This window comes from Panthera tigris, chromosome B3, assembly GCF_018350195.1.
Source record: "Panthera tigris isolate Pti1 chromosome B3, P.tigris_Pti1_mat1.1, whole genome shotgun sequence".
Classification (NCBI taxonomy): domain Eukaryota; kingdom Metazoa; phylum Chordata; class Mammalia; order Carnivora; family Felidae; genus Panthera; species Panthera tigris.
Window position 1 is genome coordinate 110,580,376 of NC_056665.1, and position 17,138 is coordinate 110,597,513.

General features: G+C 38.7%; 1 protein-coding gene across 1 annotated transcript; it reads left to right on the top strand.

Moving 5' to 3' along the window:
- The first annotated feature begins 616 nt into the window (after positions 1-616).
- Positions 617-16,108, top strand: CHURC1 (churchill domain containing 1). The gene is made up of 4 exons (XM_007095186.3): positions 617-803; positions 5,814-5,949; positions 7,497-7,567; positions 13,675-16,108. Exons 1-4 carry the CDS (start codon positions 765-767, stop codon positions 13,765-13,767), a joined length of 339 nt encoding a protein of 112 aa, XP_007095248.2. The 5' UTR covers positions 617-764; the 3' UTR covers positions 13,768-16,108.
- The last annotated feature ends 1,030 nt before the right edge of the window (positions 16,109-17,138 follow it).

Consider the following 17,138-nt stretch of genomic DNA (forward strand, 5'->3'; position numbering starts at 1 on the left):
TGGATATTCGTATTCAAGTTAATTACATCACTATGAGAAGTAAGATGCTTTCAATACGGAGGAAAAGGAAAAGGCAGGGCACCAACCACAAGCATTTTGAGCTCCATAGGCTGGACCTCGCCATTTTCTATTTGCACAGCGTGTGCAAGCCTCTGAGGTGCTTCGGCGACGCGTTTCCCATCGCTAATGGGATAAATAATGGTCATTTATTATTAACATTTCAAATGTTTTTTTTTTTTTTTTTTTTTTTTTTTTTTTTTTAGCAGTTTTAGGAGATTCTCTGCAGAGCTCTAAGTGCCTCTTGGCCAACGCTTCGGTTATTGCTTATTCACCTGTCTCACTGGTATGGAAAGGTATTTAAATTACTATAATTTCAGCTTTCTGTATGGGGTAAGCCGAGGCAGCGAGAAACAATTCCCTTTGGTGTGTATCGTCACTCGCCTGTCAGCCTAGGGTTAGGAGGGAGCCTACATCAGAACTTTGTTTCTTCCGCGTTCCCTTCCGGGTTCCCGCCACAGGGTCCACGGACCCGCCCCCTTTCTCCGAAGGTTTCCGAAGTCCCACTCTTGGCCGGCCGTTGTTGCCTGGGAGACCAGGCCCTGCCCTCACAACAGGGGCTAAGGGGCGGAGACTTCGAGTAGATTCCCGAAAGCAAACACTCCAGGGTAGAGTGCTTGGGGCGCATGCGGCAACCGTGCCTTTGCTCTCGCGAGGCTTCGTCTTTCCGGAAGCACTAGAGGACGGCCCTTGTGAACGGCGTCGGGATGTGTGGGGGCTGTGTGGAGAAGGAGTATCCCAACCGGGTGAGCGAGTGGGCGCCGAGAACTTCTCGCCCCCTTGGCCCGTGGCCAGCCCCCGAGGCTCCTCATACCCCGGGCCGGCCTTCCCTGAGAGGCCGAGCGCGGGACGACCCTGCCGCCGTGCCCATTCCGGTGACCCGGTAGCTGTATTTAGGCACTTGACGGCGGGGACGGCCGGTGGCCGTCGGTTCTGCCCGCCGGTCCACGCCCTGGGGGCTGATCTCAGCCGTCGCCCCACTTCTCTTAAGTTCCAGGGTACAACAAAGGAAACCCCACACCACCAACAATCCAGTCGACGACAAAGGGACACCCTCCCGCCACCGCTGATGACATTGTCAAGCTTGATTTGGTGAAATTCACTTTTCTTACTGAAGTCTAGCGCTGGAAGGGACCTCTGAGGTCATCTGTCGTTAACACGGTTTTGCAGATGAAACTAATGCCCAGAGAGGGGAAATAAATTTCACATTCTGTTAACCTGAGAGTCAAGGCCAGAAATCAGATTTCCTGAGTATTTAAAAAAAATATCTGTTCCTCTCAATCTCCGGAGGTTGCCGAAGCTTGTTTACTCTCATTTATTCAAGGTATACTTATTGAACATTTATGTGTGTAGCTAGACCAGAAAGAGATACCAAAGATGAAATAAAAGGCAGCCTCATTGCCTCCTGAGAGCTTACGGTTCAGAGTATGTGATTTAACAACAAAAAATGAGTAGTGCAGTTCATAAGTGATATTCAACTTTAGAGAAAGGGGCGAGCAATAGCGCTGTTCTCCCAAAAGAAAGGTAGACTTCATTTGGGACTTGGAGGCTAGTTGTGACTAGGGTAGAAAAGAAGGCAAGGAGGAGCCAGAGGCTTGGAGACTATAAGAACAAGGATTCTTGTGATGGTTGGGTGGTAGAAGATCTATAGCTGCTTCTGCCTCTTAATATTTTGAGTAATACTTACGCTTTGGGGAAGGAGGTGTAACATGAACAGTCATGGTACGGCCTCCTGGGGAAAAGGTTTAGTATTATCAAAGATTTGCATACTGAAAGACCCAGCAATTCTCATTCTAGGGAAATAAATGCATGTATATATGTTCTTGGAAACTTGGGTAAGAATGTTCGTAAGAGCATCACTTGTAGGAGTAGAGTGGAAAAGTGGGATATAGCCATAGAATGGAACACCATGAATGAATAATGGAATGAATTAGAGCAGTGGTTCTCAACTAGGTGTGACTTTTGCCTCCCAGGGGACATTTGGCACTATCTGTAGACAGTTTTAGTTGTCACAACTGGGGGTACTACTGACTACTAACTAGAGGCATTGTGCTGTTTCATACGCTTTTCTGTATTGCATTCTATTTCATACTTTTTTTAAAGTTTAAAAATAAATTTTTGTGAATCCAGTAATGAACACTGCACTTTTCAGGGACCATGTGAAGGAGGTGTTTGTAGTGAAGAGTATTAAAGAGATTAGGTTGGGTTCTTAAGAATTTAGCCAATCAAAAGATTTTAAAATTGTATGAAGAAATTTAGGTTTTACACTTTAGGCATTGAGCACCCATCAAAAAAAGTGAATAGGAAAATAATTCTGAAATCTGTTATTTAGGGAAATGAGTCTGTGGCTGTATGTTGAGGTTATGGGATGGGGGGAATGTAAAAGGAAGAGCCCTACAGAGTTTTTGGGGAGTCATGAAAACAGTAGGGTAGGCATGAGATAATGAAAGCCTCATTTCGAAGAAAGAATTAATAGGACTCAGCCAATTTAATGGAGGGAAGACCTACAGGTGATCTTAGGTTTTCAATCTAGGCAATTGGGAAATTGGAAGTATCATTACAGAAATTGGTGGCATGTGTGAGAGAGAACCAAAATTGGGGGGCACATGGTCAGATTGTTTTTATCATGTTTCATCCAAGATTGAGAATGTAACACCCGAGGAGTCAAGTGAAAATATAAGATTGCAGTATAGGTGCAAGATTCAAACAGATGAGTTAGCCAAATAAAAGTGTCAAAATAGAAATGATCTGTTTTCTTAGAAAAAGACTGGAGAATCAAGTAGAATCAAAGACTGGGCTTCAAGGAATAAATTAATTTAGAAAATGAAAATAAAGTATAAGAAAAAGAGTAGAGAAAAGGAATGAGGCGATTGGAAAACCAGGAAGGTGCCTTTCATAAGCACTTTTTTCTGACTTTATTCTGTTCTAAAATAATTAAAGGGCTGTCATGAGGAAGAATTAAACTTTTTGGAATTTCAGAAGGCAGATTTAGAAATAGTGGGTGGATGTTATTGGGTTTAGGCTTTGAATCAGAATAAAGAACTTTAACAGATTTTCAAAATGGAACGGGCAACCCTGAGAGGAATTGAACTCTCTTCTGTTGTTCAGGAGAAGCTAACTTGACCATTTGAAATCTCAAAGGTCCTTCCAACTCTGGGGGTTATCGAAGTCATGAGGTATTTCTGAGGGGAGTAAGAACAGAAGTCACTTTGAACTTAGCAAAGGGACAATAAGGTAGTGGTAGCAAGAATAGTCTACCCGTGGCAGAGAAAAATAATGGATTAGCATGTTGAGAAGCTCTAAGTTGGACGCTTAACTGACGGAGCCACCCAGGCACCCCTAAATATTTAATTATTTATTTGGGTTTCATAAATGTTTCTGGAGACTTGTAGATATTTTTCACAGATGAAAAATACTAGACTTAGAAGACAAATACAAATAGTGAAAGAAAAGCTTTGATAAATTAGACTTCATAAAAATCAACTGTTCTTCAAAAGACATTATTTAAAAAACAGCACATCGGTAACAAAATATTTGTAATACCGATCTGAGAAGATTTGTATCTAAGATATATAAAGAACTCTTATGGGGCACTGGGTGGCTCAATTGAGCATCTGCCTCTTGATTTCAGCTCAAGTCATGATATCGAGCCCTGTGTTGGGCTCTGCACTCACAGCACAGAGCCTGCTTGGGATTCTCTCTCTTCCTCTCTCTCTCTGCCCCATCCCCACTTGTGTTCTCTCTACAATAAATAAGTAAACTTTAAAAAAAAAAACAAAACTTTTATAACTCAATAATTCTTGTAACTAAATAATAAGATAAACAAAAATGGACAAGACTTGAATAGACACTCCACAAAAGAAGACACGTGTAGGCACCCTGAGAAGATGTTTAACGTTGTTAGTCATGAGGGAAATGCCAAATAAAAACTATGAGATACCTCTACATGATTAGGATGGCTAAAATAAGAAAAGACACAGTATCTAGGGTTGGTGAGGATATGGAGCAACTGGAACTCACACAATTCTGGTGGGAATGGAAAATGGGAAACTTTGGAAAACTAACCAGCAGTTCTAAAGTTTGTATGGACCATATTTTTACCATATGACTCAGCAATTCCACTCCTAGATGTTTACTCAAGAGAAGGGCATATGTCTACATAAGACTTAATGAATCTTTGTAGCTGCTTTATTCATAATAGCCCCAAACTGAAAAGGACCTGAAAGTCTATTGACAGATGAATCCATGTAATAGATTTGGCAGTAAAAAGCAATAAATTACCAATGCATACAACAACATAAATGATTAACATGGACTTTATGTTGAACAAAAGAAACTAGATGCAGAAGAGTATACTGCATGATTCTATTTATATAAAATTTTATAACAACCAAAACTAATAACTAGAGATAGAAATTGGATCAAAGGGTACCTGAGAAGGGGTTGGAGATAGACTGCAAAGCATAAAAGAACTTCCTGGGAAGATAAAACTTTTTATATCTTGATTGAGGTAGTGGTTACGTTGAAATATATGCCTATATATATTGGTATATAAGTCGTTCACGTATACCCTTACAATGTGTGGATTTTATTGTATATAAATTATACTTCAGTGAAGTTTATTTTTTAAAAAAGCAAAGCACCTGTTTTTAATAGCTGGAAATTTATACTTTAATCTCAAGGCCTTTTTTTCCACCTTTAGTAATTAAGTTGCTGTGTCTATGATTTAGTATCTCCCGACTACATAGATTGATTTCCTCACTTCTCCACCCCCCTTGCCCCAACAGAGTAAATCTCTTTCTTAGTACATAGCCTCAAGGAGCCGCTCAAAAGGGAGAGGTTAACTGTGGTGCTGGGAATCCGGGAAGGCTTCACTTGTGGCATCGCTTAAAGTTGGTCTTCCTGAGAGTTCATAAGCTCCTCAAAGGTGGAAAGATATGACTCACCCTCTAATCCTTCCCTGTGCTTTGCACAGTATCGGGCACATAGCTGCATTGGAGAAATATTGATTTGACTGGTTTTTAGTCACATCAACTGTTAAAAATACCCTATTGGTCAGAATGAGGTTGAATTAGATTATTTATAAAATGACTTTCTGAACAATTACTGGTAAGCCTCTAGAAAAGAACTCCCTTGAGCCAGGAGCATAAGTTGTTAACAGTTTCTTAGTGATGAAGCAAAACCCTTTCTCTCTTGAATGCCATGGTGTCAGGCTGATGAGTTGAGAGCTTATCTTCACTGCCTGAATCACACATACCCTTAAGGATTGACCTCTATAGAGCTGAGGGTTTATTCTTGTTTGCTTATTTTGTGTTATTTTTAAGGCATCAGAAAATGTTATTTCAACAATCAACTGAGCAACACATTGTATAAGATCATTTTTTATTATTCAATTTTAATTCTAGTTTTAGGATCTGCCCCATTTAAATATTGTTGGCTATTGGATTTTTCTAATTTTTCTTTTTCATATTTTATATTAAAGCTTCGGTGTGTGTCTAAAAATCCATATGCATTTAGTCCTCGGATACAGTTGCTGTCCTCAGAGACTTAACAGCTTTAACACTGCTTCAGTTTTATTTGCCATAAATAGCCCTTCTAGAGGAAAGCTAGTAATTTCAAAAATTACTTGGTACAGATTTCAAGCAAGTAAATTCTAGCCATGTTTTTTTTGCCTTTAGAAATTTTTAGTCTATTAATTATTTTCACCAAGGGTTTTGAAATAGAAGAAAATTAAATTCCTATTTTTAATATTTTAGGGTAACATCTGCCTGGAGAATGGATCTTTCTTGCTGAACTTTACAGGCTGTGCAGTGTGCAATAAGCGGGATTTTATGCTGATCACAAACAAATCTTTGAAGGAGGAGGATGGAGAAGAAATAGTTACCTATGATCGTAAGTAGATTCTTTATTTTCATGCAAGTCTGATAGGAGATACCAGCTTTTAAAAGCTGGTACATTGTGCCTGTTGATATATTTTATTTTATGAGGCCTATTTCAATATTGTATTGTAACATAGAGATGCTAGTTAGTCTTTTAAGAGGAAAATACAGATGATGATAGCATCATCAGATACTCTGCCTGAGTGATTTTTGCAGATAAATGAAGCCTATGACTCAGGTACCATTTTTTGTTTGTTTGTTTGTTTGTTTGTTTTTAAAGCCTTTATGCCTTCTGAAACAAGATATAGAGACTTTTTTTAACCTTAGGGTCATTCCGTGTGTTTTCTTTTTCTTTTTCTTTTTCTTTTTTACTGTAGTCTAATACAGTGATGTCCTCCAACAGCCACTAAAGTGTTTAGGGCTGTTTGCTGCTATACTAAATAACCCTGGGATGTAATGGGGTTTTTTGTCTTGTTTCTTTCTCGTGGGGTTTTTTTTTTTTTTTTTTTTTTGTCTCCCATCTCATTGTCAGTTGGTTATTTCTTTTGCTGTGCTACCTTCATATGCCGCTCCTCATCCTCAGTACTGGGAAACCAAATCAATCAACTGTGTATAATGAACGTGAATCAATTCTGAGGTTGGCACTAAGAATTTCTATGAGTAAATTAAGTGCATATACATTTTAGGGCCATTTAACTTAGTAAGGAAGCCCATACACATTTTAGGGTATAGTGACAAGAATTTAAACTGTTCACATCCCCGTTTTGCTTCTCTCTTGGTGCTTTGGTATGTTCTGAATATGAGGAATAAATGTACAAATAATGATATTTTGAAAACAGGTTATGAAAGACACTAAGCCTTTAGAATTGAATCAGACTATCAAAAGTGTTCTAAAGTATAAAAAACTTTTTCTTTCTTTTAGACATAACCCTTTAAACTCTATTTTGTACCAGGTAGTAGGACATAGTATGTAAGAGCAAGGGCCCTGGAGCCAGAATGCATGGGTTTGAATTCTATTGCCAATACTTCCTAGCTTGGCAGTCTTGCTAATAATTACTTAACCATGGTGTGTCTTTGTTTCCTAATCCTTAAAAAGGTGATAACAAGTATCTACTTCTTTGGGTTTTGAGAAGATTAAATAAACAGATAAAAAGTATTTAAAACAGTTTCTGGCACACAGTAAGCAGTCAAAAAATCATAGTTATTATTATTATCATGTTTCTAGTAGAGTCTTTTGTTGCCATTAAATTCACTTTATAATGTCTAGCATTGACTTTTTTATTTATGATTGGTTTTAGTAGCAGTTTCTATAGGTTCTGAGAATGGGAATTAATATATGCTTGTTAAATCTCTGAGTTGAGGCCCTTCATTATGTAGTATTGCTATGTGACAAATTTTGGATTTCTTATCAAGGTAGATATTATAATGGGTTTCCAGCTGCTCTGTTAAATATATCACTTAAGATTCTTTTAAAGTAATACCATGCAGAGAATAGAAATTTTACTGTCTTAAGACATCTTCCAAGACTTAATTTATTTAAGTCTCTCTCTGTTTTGGCAGATCTGTGTAAGAATTGTCATCACGTAGTAGCCAGGCATGAGTACACATTCAGTATCATGGATGAATTTCAGGTAAATATATAAATGTAGTGTGTTATTGTGGGGGAGGGGGATAATGAAAGTACTTTTATAAATCTAGATAGTTTTAATAAATGAAATATTAGCAGGTATTAAAGGAGACCATCCCTGTCTTCTACTTGTGTATGTTAAGAGAGACCCTTTAGATGTGAGTATATCTGTTCAAACCTGTCTTCGCAAGAGTCAAATCAAAATGCATGCCTTACAAATGATATCTCAGGCCTGTCGTTTATGTTTATAAAGAACAGCACATTGTGGCTTCTTTTGAGGTTACTATTGTGTCTGTTTTTTTTCTGTCCAGTTATGTAATTGCACAATTGTTGGCTTTATGAGTGTTAGCCTGCCCATTGCCACCATACTTGCTGAGCATGGAAATTCTGATAAGGAGGTTATCTTTGTCTTCCCCAATAGGCATGTAGAGTTGAGCAACTCTGTAGTCTCAATTGTGGTAAGACATTTTAATATTATTCATCGTAAAATGATAGGATGGATGTATCAAGGTTGGAGGAAAGAACCTGGACCACTGTAAGGGTAGAGAATAATAAAGATGAAGCCTTGTACAGTTGTGAGAGCACACGAAGGATTGTCCAGAAGGCTTCTGAATGCCTGAGCTGCTAAAGATTCACAGATCTGAGGGTCAGGAAGAAAAGCTACACAGTGGGGAAAAACCAAGGGTAAACTGGAAATCATGAAGACACACGAACCTGTGTCTGTCCCTTACTGCCTCCATTTTCAAGCCTTCAGGTTGAGTTACTTATTTAAAGTGAACTACATATTCATCTATCAGACATAAATATCAGGTTAGACCTTTTAACAAGCAAGGGAATTTTAAGTGCTTCAAATTTGGGTAGTATTTTAATTAGAAAAAAATAATAATCTTCCGTAATAGAATCTTACAGTATAACCACTCTCATTCATTCTTTTTTTTTTTTTTTTTTTTTTTTAATTCACTTACTCACCTGTCAGAATCTGGTCTCATATGTTTGCTTAATCTGTACAACATCTTGACCATGTCTCCTCAGCATCCAAAAATTATGCCTCAAAAAATATTTATATGGTATATGTAACTTAGGGCAAAATCAAGATCTCAATGAATGCATAGTGGCCAAATAGAGGAAGGAGCATATCTTGGGTTTAAAGGAGAAGCTCTGTCCTTTCATGAGAAGAAAAGAGGGCTCCTGGAGTCCCTGTGAGCTTTTTAGAGCCCTAAATGAATATGAAGATTGCCCTGACTGAGATATTATCTATCATAGCTAGACTTTGCTCTACCTGATTTTCCTTTATGACTGAACACAGCCATTTTCAAAGCTGCCCCAGAAATTACTCTGGGGTAGGAAGAAGAAGATAGAGGAAGATGGCTTGTATTCACAATGCCTGGACAGTGTGAAATTCTCTTGGAAAAAAAACTCAACTCAAACTAGGCTACCTCATCTTCTCTCAACACCTGCTTCCTTCCACCTGTATTCTGTGTCCTACAATCAGATTAGTTTTCTGAAAACAATGCTTGAGACCACCTCTTTGGCCTTTCCATAGTTCATTTTAGCTACAGTGTAATATCTAAGCTCCTTGTTTCAAGGTTCTCATGGGGCTGGCCCATGCTCCCTTCCCTTATTTCCCCTGGTCTCTGGCTTACCACACACATCATTGCCCTAATTCAGACTCTTCCTTCTGTCCCATTAGAGAGGAAGATTCTTATTTATTCCTCTCTAAGGGCTACCCTTTCCACATGTCTTCATCAATCTGCTCTTTGTCTAGCATCATCTTTGTCTTCCTGGGATGTAAACCATTTCTTACATTAAATGTACTTGATTCTTCACTTATTAAAAATAAATTTAAAATGTTTTCATTTCCCATACCTACATCTTTGACCTACTAGAGTAGGTCTTTAACCTGTTTTCCTTATTTCCCTGTGCTCCTCGAAACCACCTACAAATGGGTTTTTATGGGGGCACCTGGGTGGCTCAGTCGGTTAAGCGTCCGACTTCGGCTCAGGTCACGATCTCATGGTCCGTGAGTTCGAGCCCCGCGTCGGGCTCTGTGCTGACAGCTCGGAGCCTGGAGCCTGCTTCGGATTCTGTGTCTCCCTCTCTCTCTCTCTGCTCCTCCCCCGTTCATGCTCTCTCTCTGTCTCAAAAATAAATAAAAATTAAAAAAAAACCAAAAAACAAAAAAAAAAACAAATGAGTTTTTTTTTTTTTTCAACGTTTTTTATTTATTTTTGGGACAGAGAGAGACAAAGCATGAGCGGGGGAGGGGCAGAGAGAGAGGGAGACACAGAATCGGAAACAGGCTCCAGACTCCGAGCCATCAGCCCAGAGCCTGACGCGGGGCTTGAACTCACGGACCACGAGATCGTGACCTGGCTGAAGTTGGACACTTAACCGACTGCGCCACCCAGGCGCCCCAAAAAACAAATGAGTTTTTATGTTCACTTCACTAAAACCGTTCTCTCAGAGGTCTCTTATCATGTAGCCAAATCATGTGACCTTACGTCAGTCCTTAGCTCTTTTGACATCTCTTGTGGGTCTGGTTTTGTCAACCATTGTTGTTTTTGAAGGATTTCTTCCCTTCAGGTTCATGGTGCCAGATTTTTTTTCTTTCTTTTTAAAATTTTTAAAAAAGATTTAAAAAGAAAGAAAAAAATTTTAAAAATTTTGAATCCTCTTGCTTTTTCCCTGGTTTCCTTTCCTATTGTTCACTGATTTCCCCCTGAATTTTGGTCTCTTATCTGGAACCTTCTCTTTACTTTCTCAAATAGTGAGCACATGCACGCGCAGGCTCACTTGAAACCCATCAGCTGTCTCCCAAATGTCCTTCTGTAACCCTAACACCCTGCCTACCCTCCTTTCTTCCTTTGTTTCTCTTGCCTTTTGGCCCTGCTGCCATACCTCATGTCAAGGACCATACCCGCTCAAACCTAAGTTACTGCAGCAGCCCCCAAACTGTAGTTCTACACACTGCCCTCAAGTTAATCTTGCTTACACATACCGTCTTGTCACTCCTGCTGCTCCGTATGGGATATGCTTGCTCTTTCCCTATCACTGTCCTTATTCATGCTTTTTCCTTGATTTGACTAGTCCGTTTCTCTACCTTCACATCAACTAAATCTTACCTCTTTCAAGCAGAACTTAAATTCTCTCTCCTCCTTGTTCACGATAGTCCAACCCATACTGCTTTCTCCCTTTCCTTGTACGGGGACTGACTCATGTGAATAGCCACTTGGGAACTTCCTTCTTAGCCTGCCTGGCACAAGAACTCTTTGTTCTCTGCTTCAGTAACCTACTTCCTTGTCCCCACCCTACGCCAGCCCCCATTTTACCCAAGCAATAGTTCAGGTTCAAGGTGGGATTCCCACCATTGGTAATGTTTTGTTTGTTTTGCTTTGTTTTAAATGTCTTATGGGCAAAAGTAGGTAGGATAGTGTTTTAACCTCCACTACCCAGCTTCAGTTTGCTTTGTTTGTATCTCACCATTACCACATCCCTACAGGATTATTTTGAATCAAATCCCAAATATATCACTACTTCTTAAGTATTTCAGTACATATCTCTAAAAGATAAGGATTCTGTTTTTAAAATAACCATAATATCATTGTTAAAGTGATTTCTGATGGCACAAGTAGTGGGGGAAAGTAGAGACAGAAGTACAGACTTTAAAATGGAAACGACATTGTAAATGATTACAGGTATCCTTTGTTTTTTTTTTATATCACCCTAAAAACCACTAAAAGGACTGTGTGTTTGCCTCAGGAAACAAAAGGGCACCTGTGAGGTTGCCTTCTGTTCCTCTTTGGACGAGGGAATGGGAGGACTTGGGGTCAGAAATAGCAGGTAGTAATAGAAGAAAAGAGCCATGGGACCCTCAGAATAAAACAAAGGATCTGATTTTACCCAAAGGTAATTCCCCACAATCCACCCTTTCTTCCGAATCTCTACCTCTATGCTTTGCCCAGGTGGAGCCTTTGAGGGTCTCCATGAATGACTGGGAGGAATTCTTACTCTCCCAACTTGGCCAGTTTTGATAAAAGGTGTCCTGACCCTGGCAGCACAGGGGGATGTGTTCCTGGCATTCCAAGCTAGAATTCTAGACGTATTTTCCCACCGAAGCACTGCTCTGTATGGTTAGATTCTGTAGTCTTGTGCAATATGAATTTAAAAGACTCTTTGGAATTTCCTGGGAACCTAACTGCTATGTACAACATTTACTTCTATGGGAAACTGCTTTTGAATTCCAAATAATTGACCTATGGTGAAATTTGGATTCCAGACTACCTATAAATTAAAGATTATAGGTGTAATCAGTGTTACTTATTTAATAATCTTTCCAGATTATACCACGTGCTAGGTTTTTTCTTGTTCCCAAGTTAGATTGTAAATTTTGCAATGTCAGACCTTGTCCTTGTTTTCTCTCATGTCTGCCAGTGCACCTAACACATTGCAAAACATTTAAGCACTAAATAAAAACTTGTCAATGGATACGTTGGTTGAAAATTCAAGATGTTTGTCTAGCTTTGCCCATTTTCCCATTTTGACTTTATTATTGTTTTCTTCTTCATTTCCAATGATAGGTTGACATCCTACTACTAGTAATGTCTGGCAGGTGAAAGCAGAAGTATTTGAAAGCAGTAAAAGACCTTGTAGAGGGTGGATTTTTATTTCATTTTTTAATTTATGAGACCTGTATTTGTTCTCTAAGCTCTGGCCTCTGTCTCTATTGTGTGTGTGGAGTAGACTTCAAAATTAAGTGTGGTCTTTAAGAAACAATCTTTCCATTGCCACAGCTAAGCTCCCTGCTGAACTCACTCATAGGAAATGGAAATCCAGTTGTCTAGGTCTGAGTGTCTGAACCACCGTCATTGTTTATCTCTGTGACCCTCTAGTGACTGTCTAGACCCATGAAACACAAACTGCCTTGACTGATCAATTCCCAGACAGCTTAACAATCTCAGTTGGAAGCGTGGAAATACTAATAGATTTAGCATTAATATTTGTTTTCTTAAAGAAGATAAAGAGGTTTTTAAGCAAAGGTTTGAAAGGAAATATGTTTATATAGTTTATTCTAGAAAGAGATAACTGTAAAAACAGGACTTTGCCCTAAGAGTTTTGCCTAAAACAAAATCTCTTCTGTCACCAGGCTGGATATTTTTAAAAATTTTAATCCAAGTATAAGTTAACATACAGTGTTACATTAGTTTTAGGTGTACAATATAGTGATTCAACACTTCTACACATCACCCACTGTTCATCACAACAAGTGCCCTCCTTAATCCCCGTCACCTATTTCACCATCCCCCACCACCTCCCCTCTGGTAACCGTCAGTTTATTCTGTGTAGTTAAGAGTCTGTTTCTTGATTTCTCTCTGCTTTTTCCTTTCCTCATTTGCTTTGTTTCTTAAATTCCACATGTGAGTGAAATCAACTATATGGTATTTGTCTTTCTGTGACTGACTTATTTCACTTGGCATTATATTCTCTGGCTCCATCCATGTCATTGCAGTTGGCAAGATTTCATTCTTTTTTATCAGCCTGGACATTTGTTAAGCCCAAGAAACATAAACTTCTTAAATAGATCAAATTCCAGACAGTTAGCTATCTAAATATGAGGCATGACATACTAGTGGATATAACATAATTATTTATTTTCTTAGAGTTGATAAAAATAGTTTTTTCAGTTTGGGACCTTTCTTTCACTTTAAAAATCGTTTTTGTTGCTTAGTAGTCTTAAGTAATCTAGAAAGGAACAACTCTAAAAACAGGAATTTGTCTTTAGGGAATCAGATTGCTTCACTACCACTTTAAATAGCAGCACTTCTAACCAAGCCCAATATGTGTTTTAAATCCAAGATATAGCCATACATTTCCAAGATGACATTCTTGTATATGTAGTAAATAGAGCATCAGCTTGTATTCAATTTATATAAACAAAAGACTTCAGGATACACAGAATAAACCTAAGACATCCCTGGTAGGGGTTGAAGAAACTGATATAACGTACAGAAGGAATATCCACTCCAATTTGTAGAGAATAGCTTTACCAGAGTAAGTTATGGAGTGTCTTTCTCCCTGTTCCTCAATGTAATTATGCACTTTATCTTGTTCTAGGAGTATACCATGCTGTGTCTGTTATGTGGCAAAGCTGAAGATACTATCAGTATTCTCCCTGATGACCCTCGACAAATGACTCTGTTATTCTGAGGATCCCTGCAGTTCTGTAGTAACTATGTTGTGTTGGTTTACAATATAGCAAGCCTGATGGTTTGTCTTACTTAGTTTATAATGGAAATTAGTTGCGTATTTTTTTCTGCTTAGACTTAACTATCCTTAGAAAGAAAAAGTAATTTAGGGGATTATGCTGAGCTCCTCTGCTAAAGTTCCCAGTTCACATCAGAATGAAGCCAGAATGAAGAATCTCTGTTAGAAGATATATGGCTGGAAGATATAACTAGAATGGGAGTATACCTAATGCCCACATCTTGGTTCCAATAAAAGGAACCAGGACTCCTTGGAAAAGTGATTGATTCTAGGACGAGGGCAGTAAATATACAAGATGAGCTTGGAGCATTTTGTGTCACAAAGAAAGTGCTCAAAAAAACCCCTCACAAAACACAATGATTGGGAGTATGTCAAAGGGGCAAAAATGCCAACTCAAGGAGCTCCCTGTGACCAAAGTTGGAACAGTTTGAGCAACAGAATAAAGTAGTATTGGATTATAATCCAAACTATAAATATCTATGAGTCCTTACTGATATAAATGAATGATTGAATAAGTAAATACATGAATTGGAAGAGTAGACAAATTGCCCATGCAGAAGAATTTGAAATAATGTTATGTAGATGTTCCCTACTCCTCAAGTGTGGGTTATAAATAGCAACTCCCGACTGTAGAGCAGAATCGGGTAGAGTTGAGCATGCAAAAGGAGAAAAGTAACAGTGGGAAAACCTGACAAACACTAGCTCAGCCAAGTGACCAAGATTAACATCCTCAGTGATCATCCTGTTGATAATAACATGCATCCTTGATGTGATATGATGGGAGGGCACTTTGCCTTTGTGGTCTTCCTCCCAAAAACCCATAACTCCAGTCTATTCGTGGGAAAAACATCAGACAAATCCCACTTGAGAGCCATTCTGCAAAATACCTGACCTTTACTCCTCAAAATTGTCAAGGCCATTAAAGACAAGTCTGGGAAACTCTCACTAAAGAGACATGACAACTAAATGTAATGAGGTATCCTGGATGGGATCCTGGGACAGAAAAAGTGCGTTTGGTTAAAACTAGCAAAACCTGAATAAAGTGTAGACTTTAATTAACATAAGTAAATAGAATGATTTCAGCTGCTCCAAAGAGATCTTAGAATATCTCACCTTGTGTAGTTGAAAGAACACTGGCTTGGGTGTTATAAACCCTGGAATTTAGGCCTCTCTCCCATTGGTAACAGTATAACCATTAAGCAAAGTGTTACTCTGGTCTTTATTGTCCCATTTCTATTAGATTAGGCTAATAAAAATTGATATTTTACTTCCTTCACAGTATTGTTAGAAGATCCAAATGAATAATGAATATAAAATGTGTTGGAAAGCATATAAAGTACTAGATGCAATGAGATGGCTTTGGTTGATTCTTCTCAGTCTGAGACCAAAACTTAAAGGGTCAGGCATTAGAAACAAAATTGTTTCCTCTTCATACCCAAGAAATTTGGAAATTCTGAACTAAAGCTTTGCTAAAGTGAGGTGAGCAAGGTGTTCATTGTTGATACCAGAGAAGTTTTGTTGTATAACAGGAACGCTAATGCTGAGGTTTATTGAGCACTTACTGTATGCCAGGGCCTTTTTAAACGCTTACTTCATCCTCATTAACAATTCCATGAAGTAGGTACTATTGTTATCCCAATTTTAGAGCCAAAGAAACTAAAGCACAAAGAAGTTAAAGGAGCTTAAGGTCACACAACTAGTACAGTGACTCCCTGTCAACACTCCTGCTCAGTACACACATGAAGTGTAAGGGTCTGGCAAGGTTAGGAACAAGTTAAGACTGTCAGTGACAGCACTCTGCGGAATCTAGGCACATCAGACCAAGATTTGTTATTCAGCAAAGTTAAGTCATCTGCTCCTCAGGGATCAGTTGTGTTATTCCTGGAAGATGTTTTCCACTTTTCTGCAAATCTATATCTGACCTGCTGAGGAAATCGTTTGGTGAAATGGATCCAGAAAGCAGAGAAAATGCTTCATTACTTTAAATAGCAGCACTAAGCCCATTATAGCCTCTGAATTGTCCCTTCTTGGAGTTTGCTAATGCTTCCAACTTAGTCATTTGGAGTTCAAGGGTATGACTTTATAAGCCCCTACTGATATCCTTGTCTTTTACAGACTGTATAATTATCTATCTGTTTTGGACTATATCCTACAAAATTTAAAACATAAGATCCTATCCACATATGTCATTATTAAACCAACCTTGTGCTGTGTTTTGTGATACTTTCTTTATCTTCTAGAATTCTTCTATGGGTCTAATCAAATAAAGACCTCTTCAACCCAGTTCCACTGAATCCGTACTTTTCTGTTCAAATAAAGGGGAGCCAGGCAAAAACATCAGTCTTTACTTTCCTTCCTGAGATACAAGAAAGAAAAGAAATCACCTATAGATGTAATTGGGAAAGTGGGCTTATTCTGGCCCCTCATTCTTGGTCTACTTGTTCCATGATGTATAGATCTGGAGTCTGCCTACTTAGGCTCTTGGAGTTCAAAGCTCAACATGTTTGTTGTGTTGTTTTAGCTGGCCAAGTCTTTCTCCAATGGTCTTGGGTTCTGACAGTACTAATTAATTCATATATGATATATTCTGGGCACAACCAGATACGATTCATTACTTATAAGTAATTACTAAGAGTTATATGTTTAGTGTTTTTTATCAAGGTATCAAGAATTCTTTCTGTTTTATCTTTTTTGTGAGCCAGGTTAAGTTACTTCACTGAATTTGAGACTCAATTTTAGGCTGTGTGTTTCTTGACTGTAGTACAGTCTCTATGGTAGATACAGTGTGGTTGGATAGAAAGGAAACCAGGAAACTTAGGTCTAAAATTAGCTTTGCCACCTGCTCATGTTGGGACACTGGGCAAGTCACTGAGTGTACATTGGTTCTCCGATGGAAAAATAGAAATAATCATGCTTTCTCCAGAGTTTTAAATCAAATGATATAATGTAAGTGAAAATGATGAAAATGATTTTAAGTTGTGCAATGCTGTTACAGGCAACTATCAGTGGTCTTTATGAAGGCACTTTGAGATGGAGGGAAACACTATCATGTTGTGATTAAGAGTACAGGCTTTAGGGGCACCTGGGTGGCTCAGTTGGTTGAGCATCTGACTTTGGCTCAGGTCATGATTAGCTGTACATGAGTTTGAGCCCTGCATCGGGCTCTGTGCTGATAGCTCAGAGCCTGCTTGGGATTCTGTGTCTCCCTCTGTCTCTACCCCTCCCCCACTCGCACTCTGTTTCTCTTTCTCTCTCTCTCTCTCTCACTCAGAAATAAAGGGTACAGCCTTTATAGTCAGACTGACCTGGGTTTA

Excerpts from the sequence above, each read along its gene's own strand:
- CHURC1 (XM_007095186.3), top strand. The coding sequence starts at position 765 with ATGTGTGGGGGCTGTGTGGAGAAGGAGTATCCCAACCGG. Across the intron at positions 5,950-7,496 it reads AGAAATAGTTACCTATGATC|ATCTGTGTAAGAATTGTCAT; the intron begins GTAAGTAGATTC and ends CTGTTTTGGCAG. Across the intron at positions 7,568-13,674 it reads GTATCATGGATGAATTTCAG|GAGTATACCATGCTGTGTCT; the intron begins GTAAATATATAA and ends ATCTTGTTCTAG.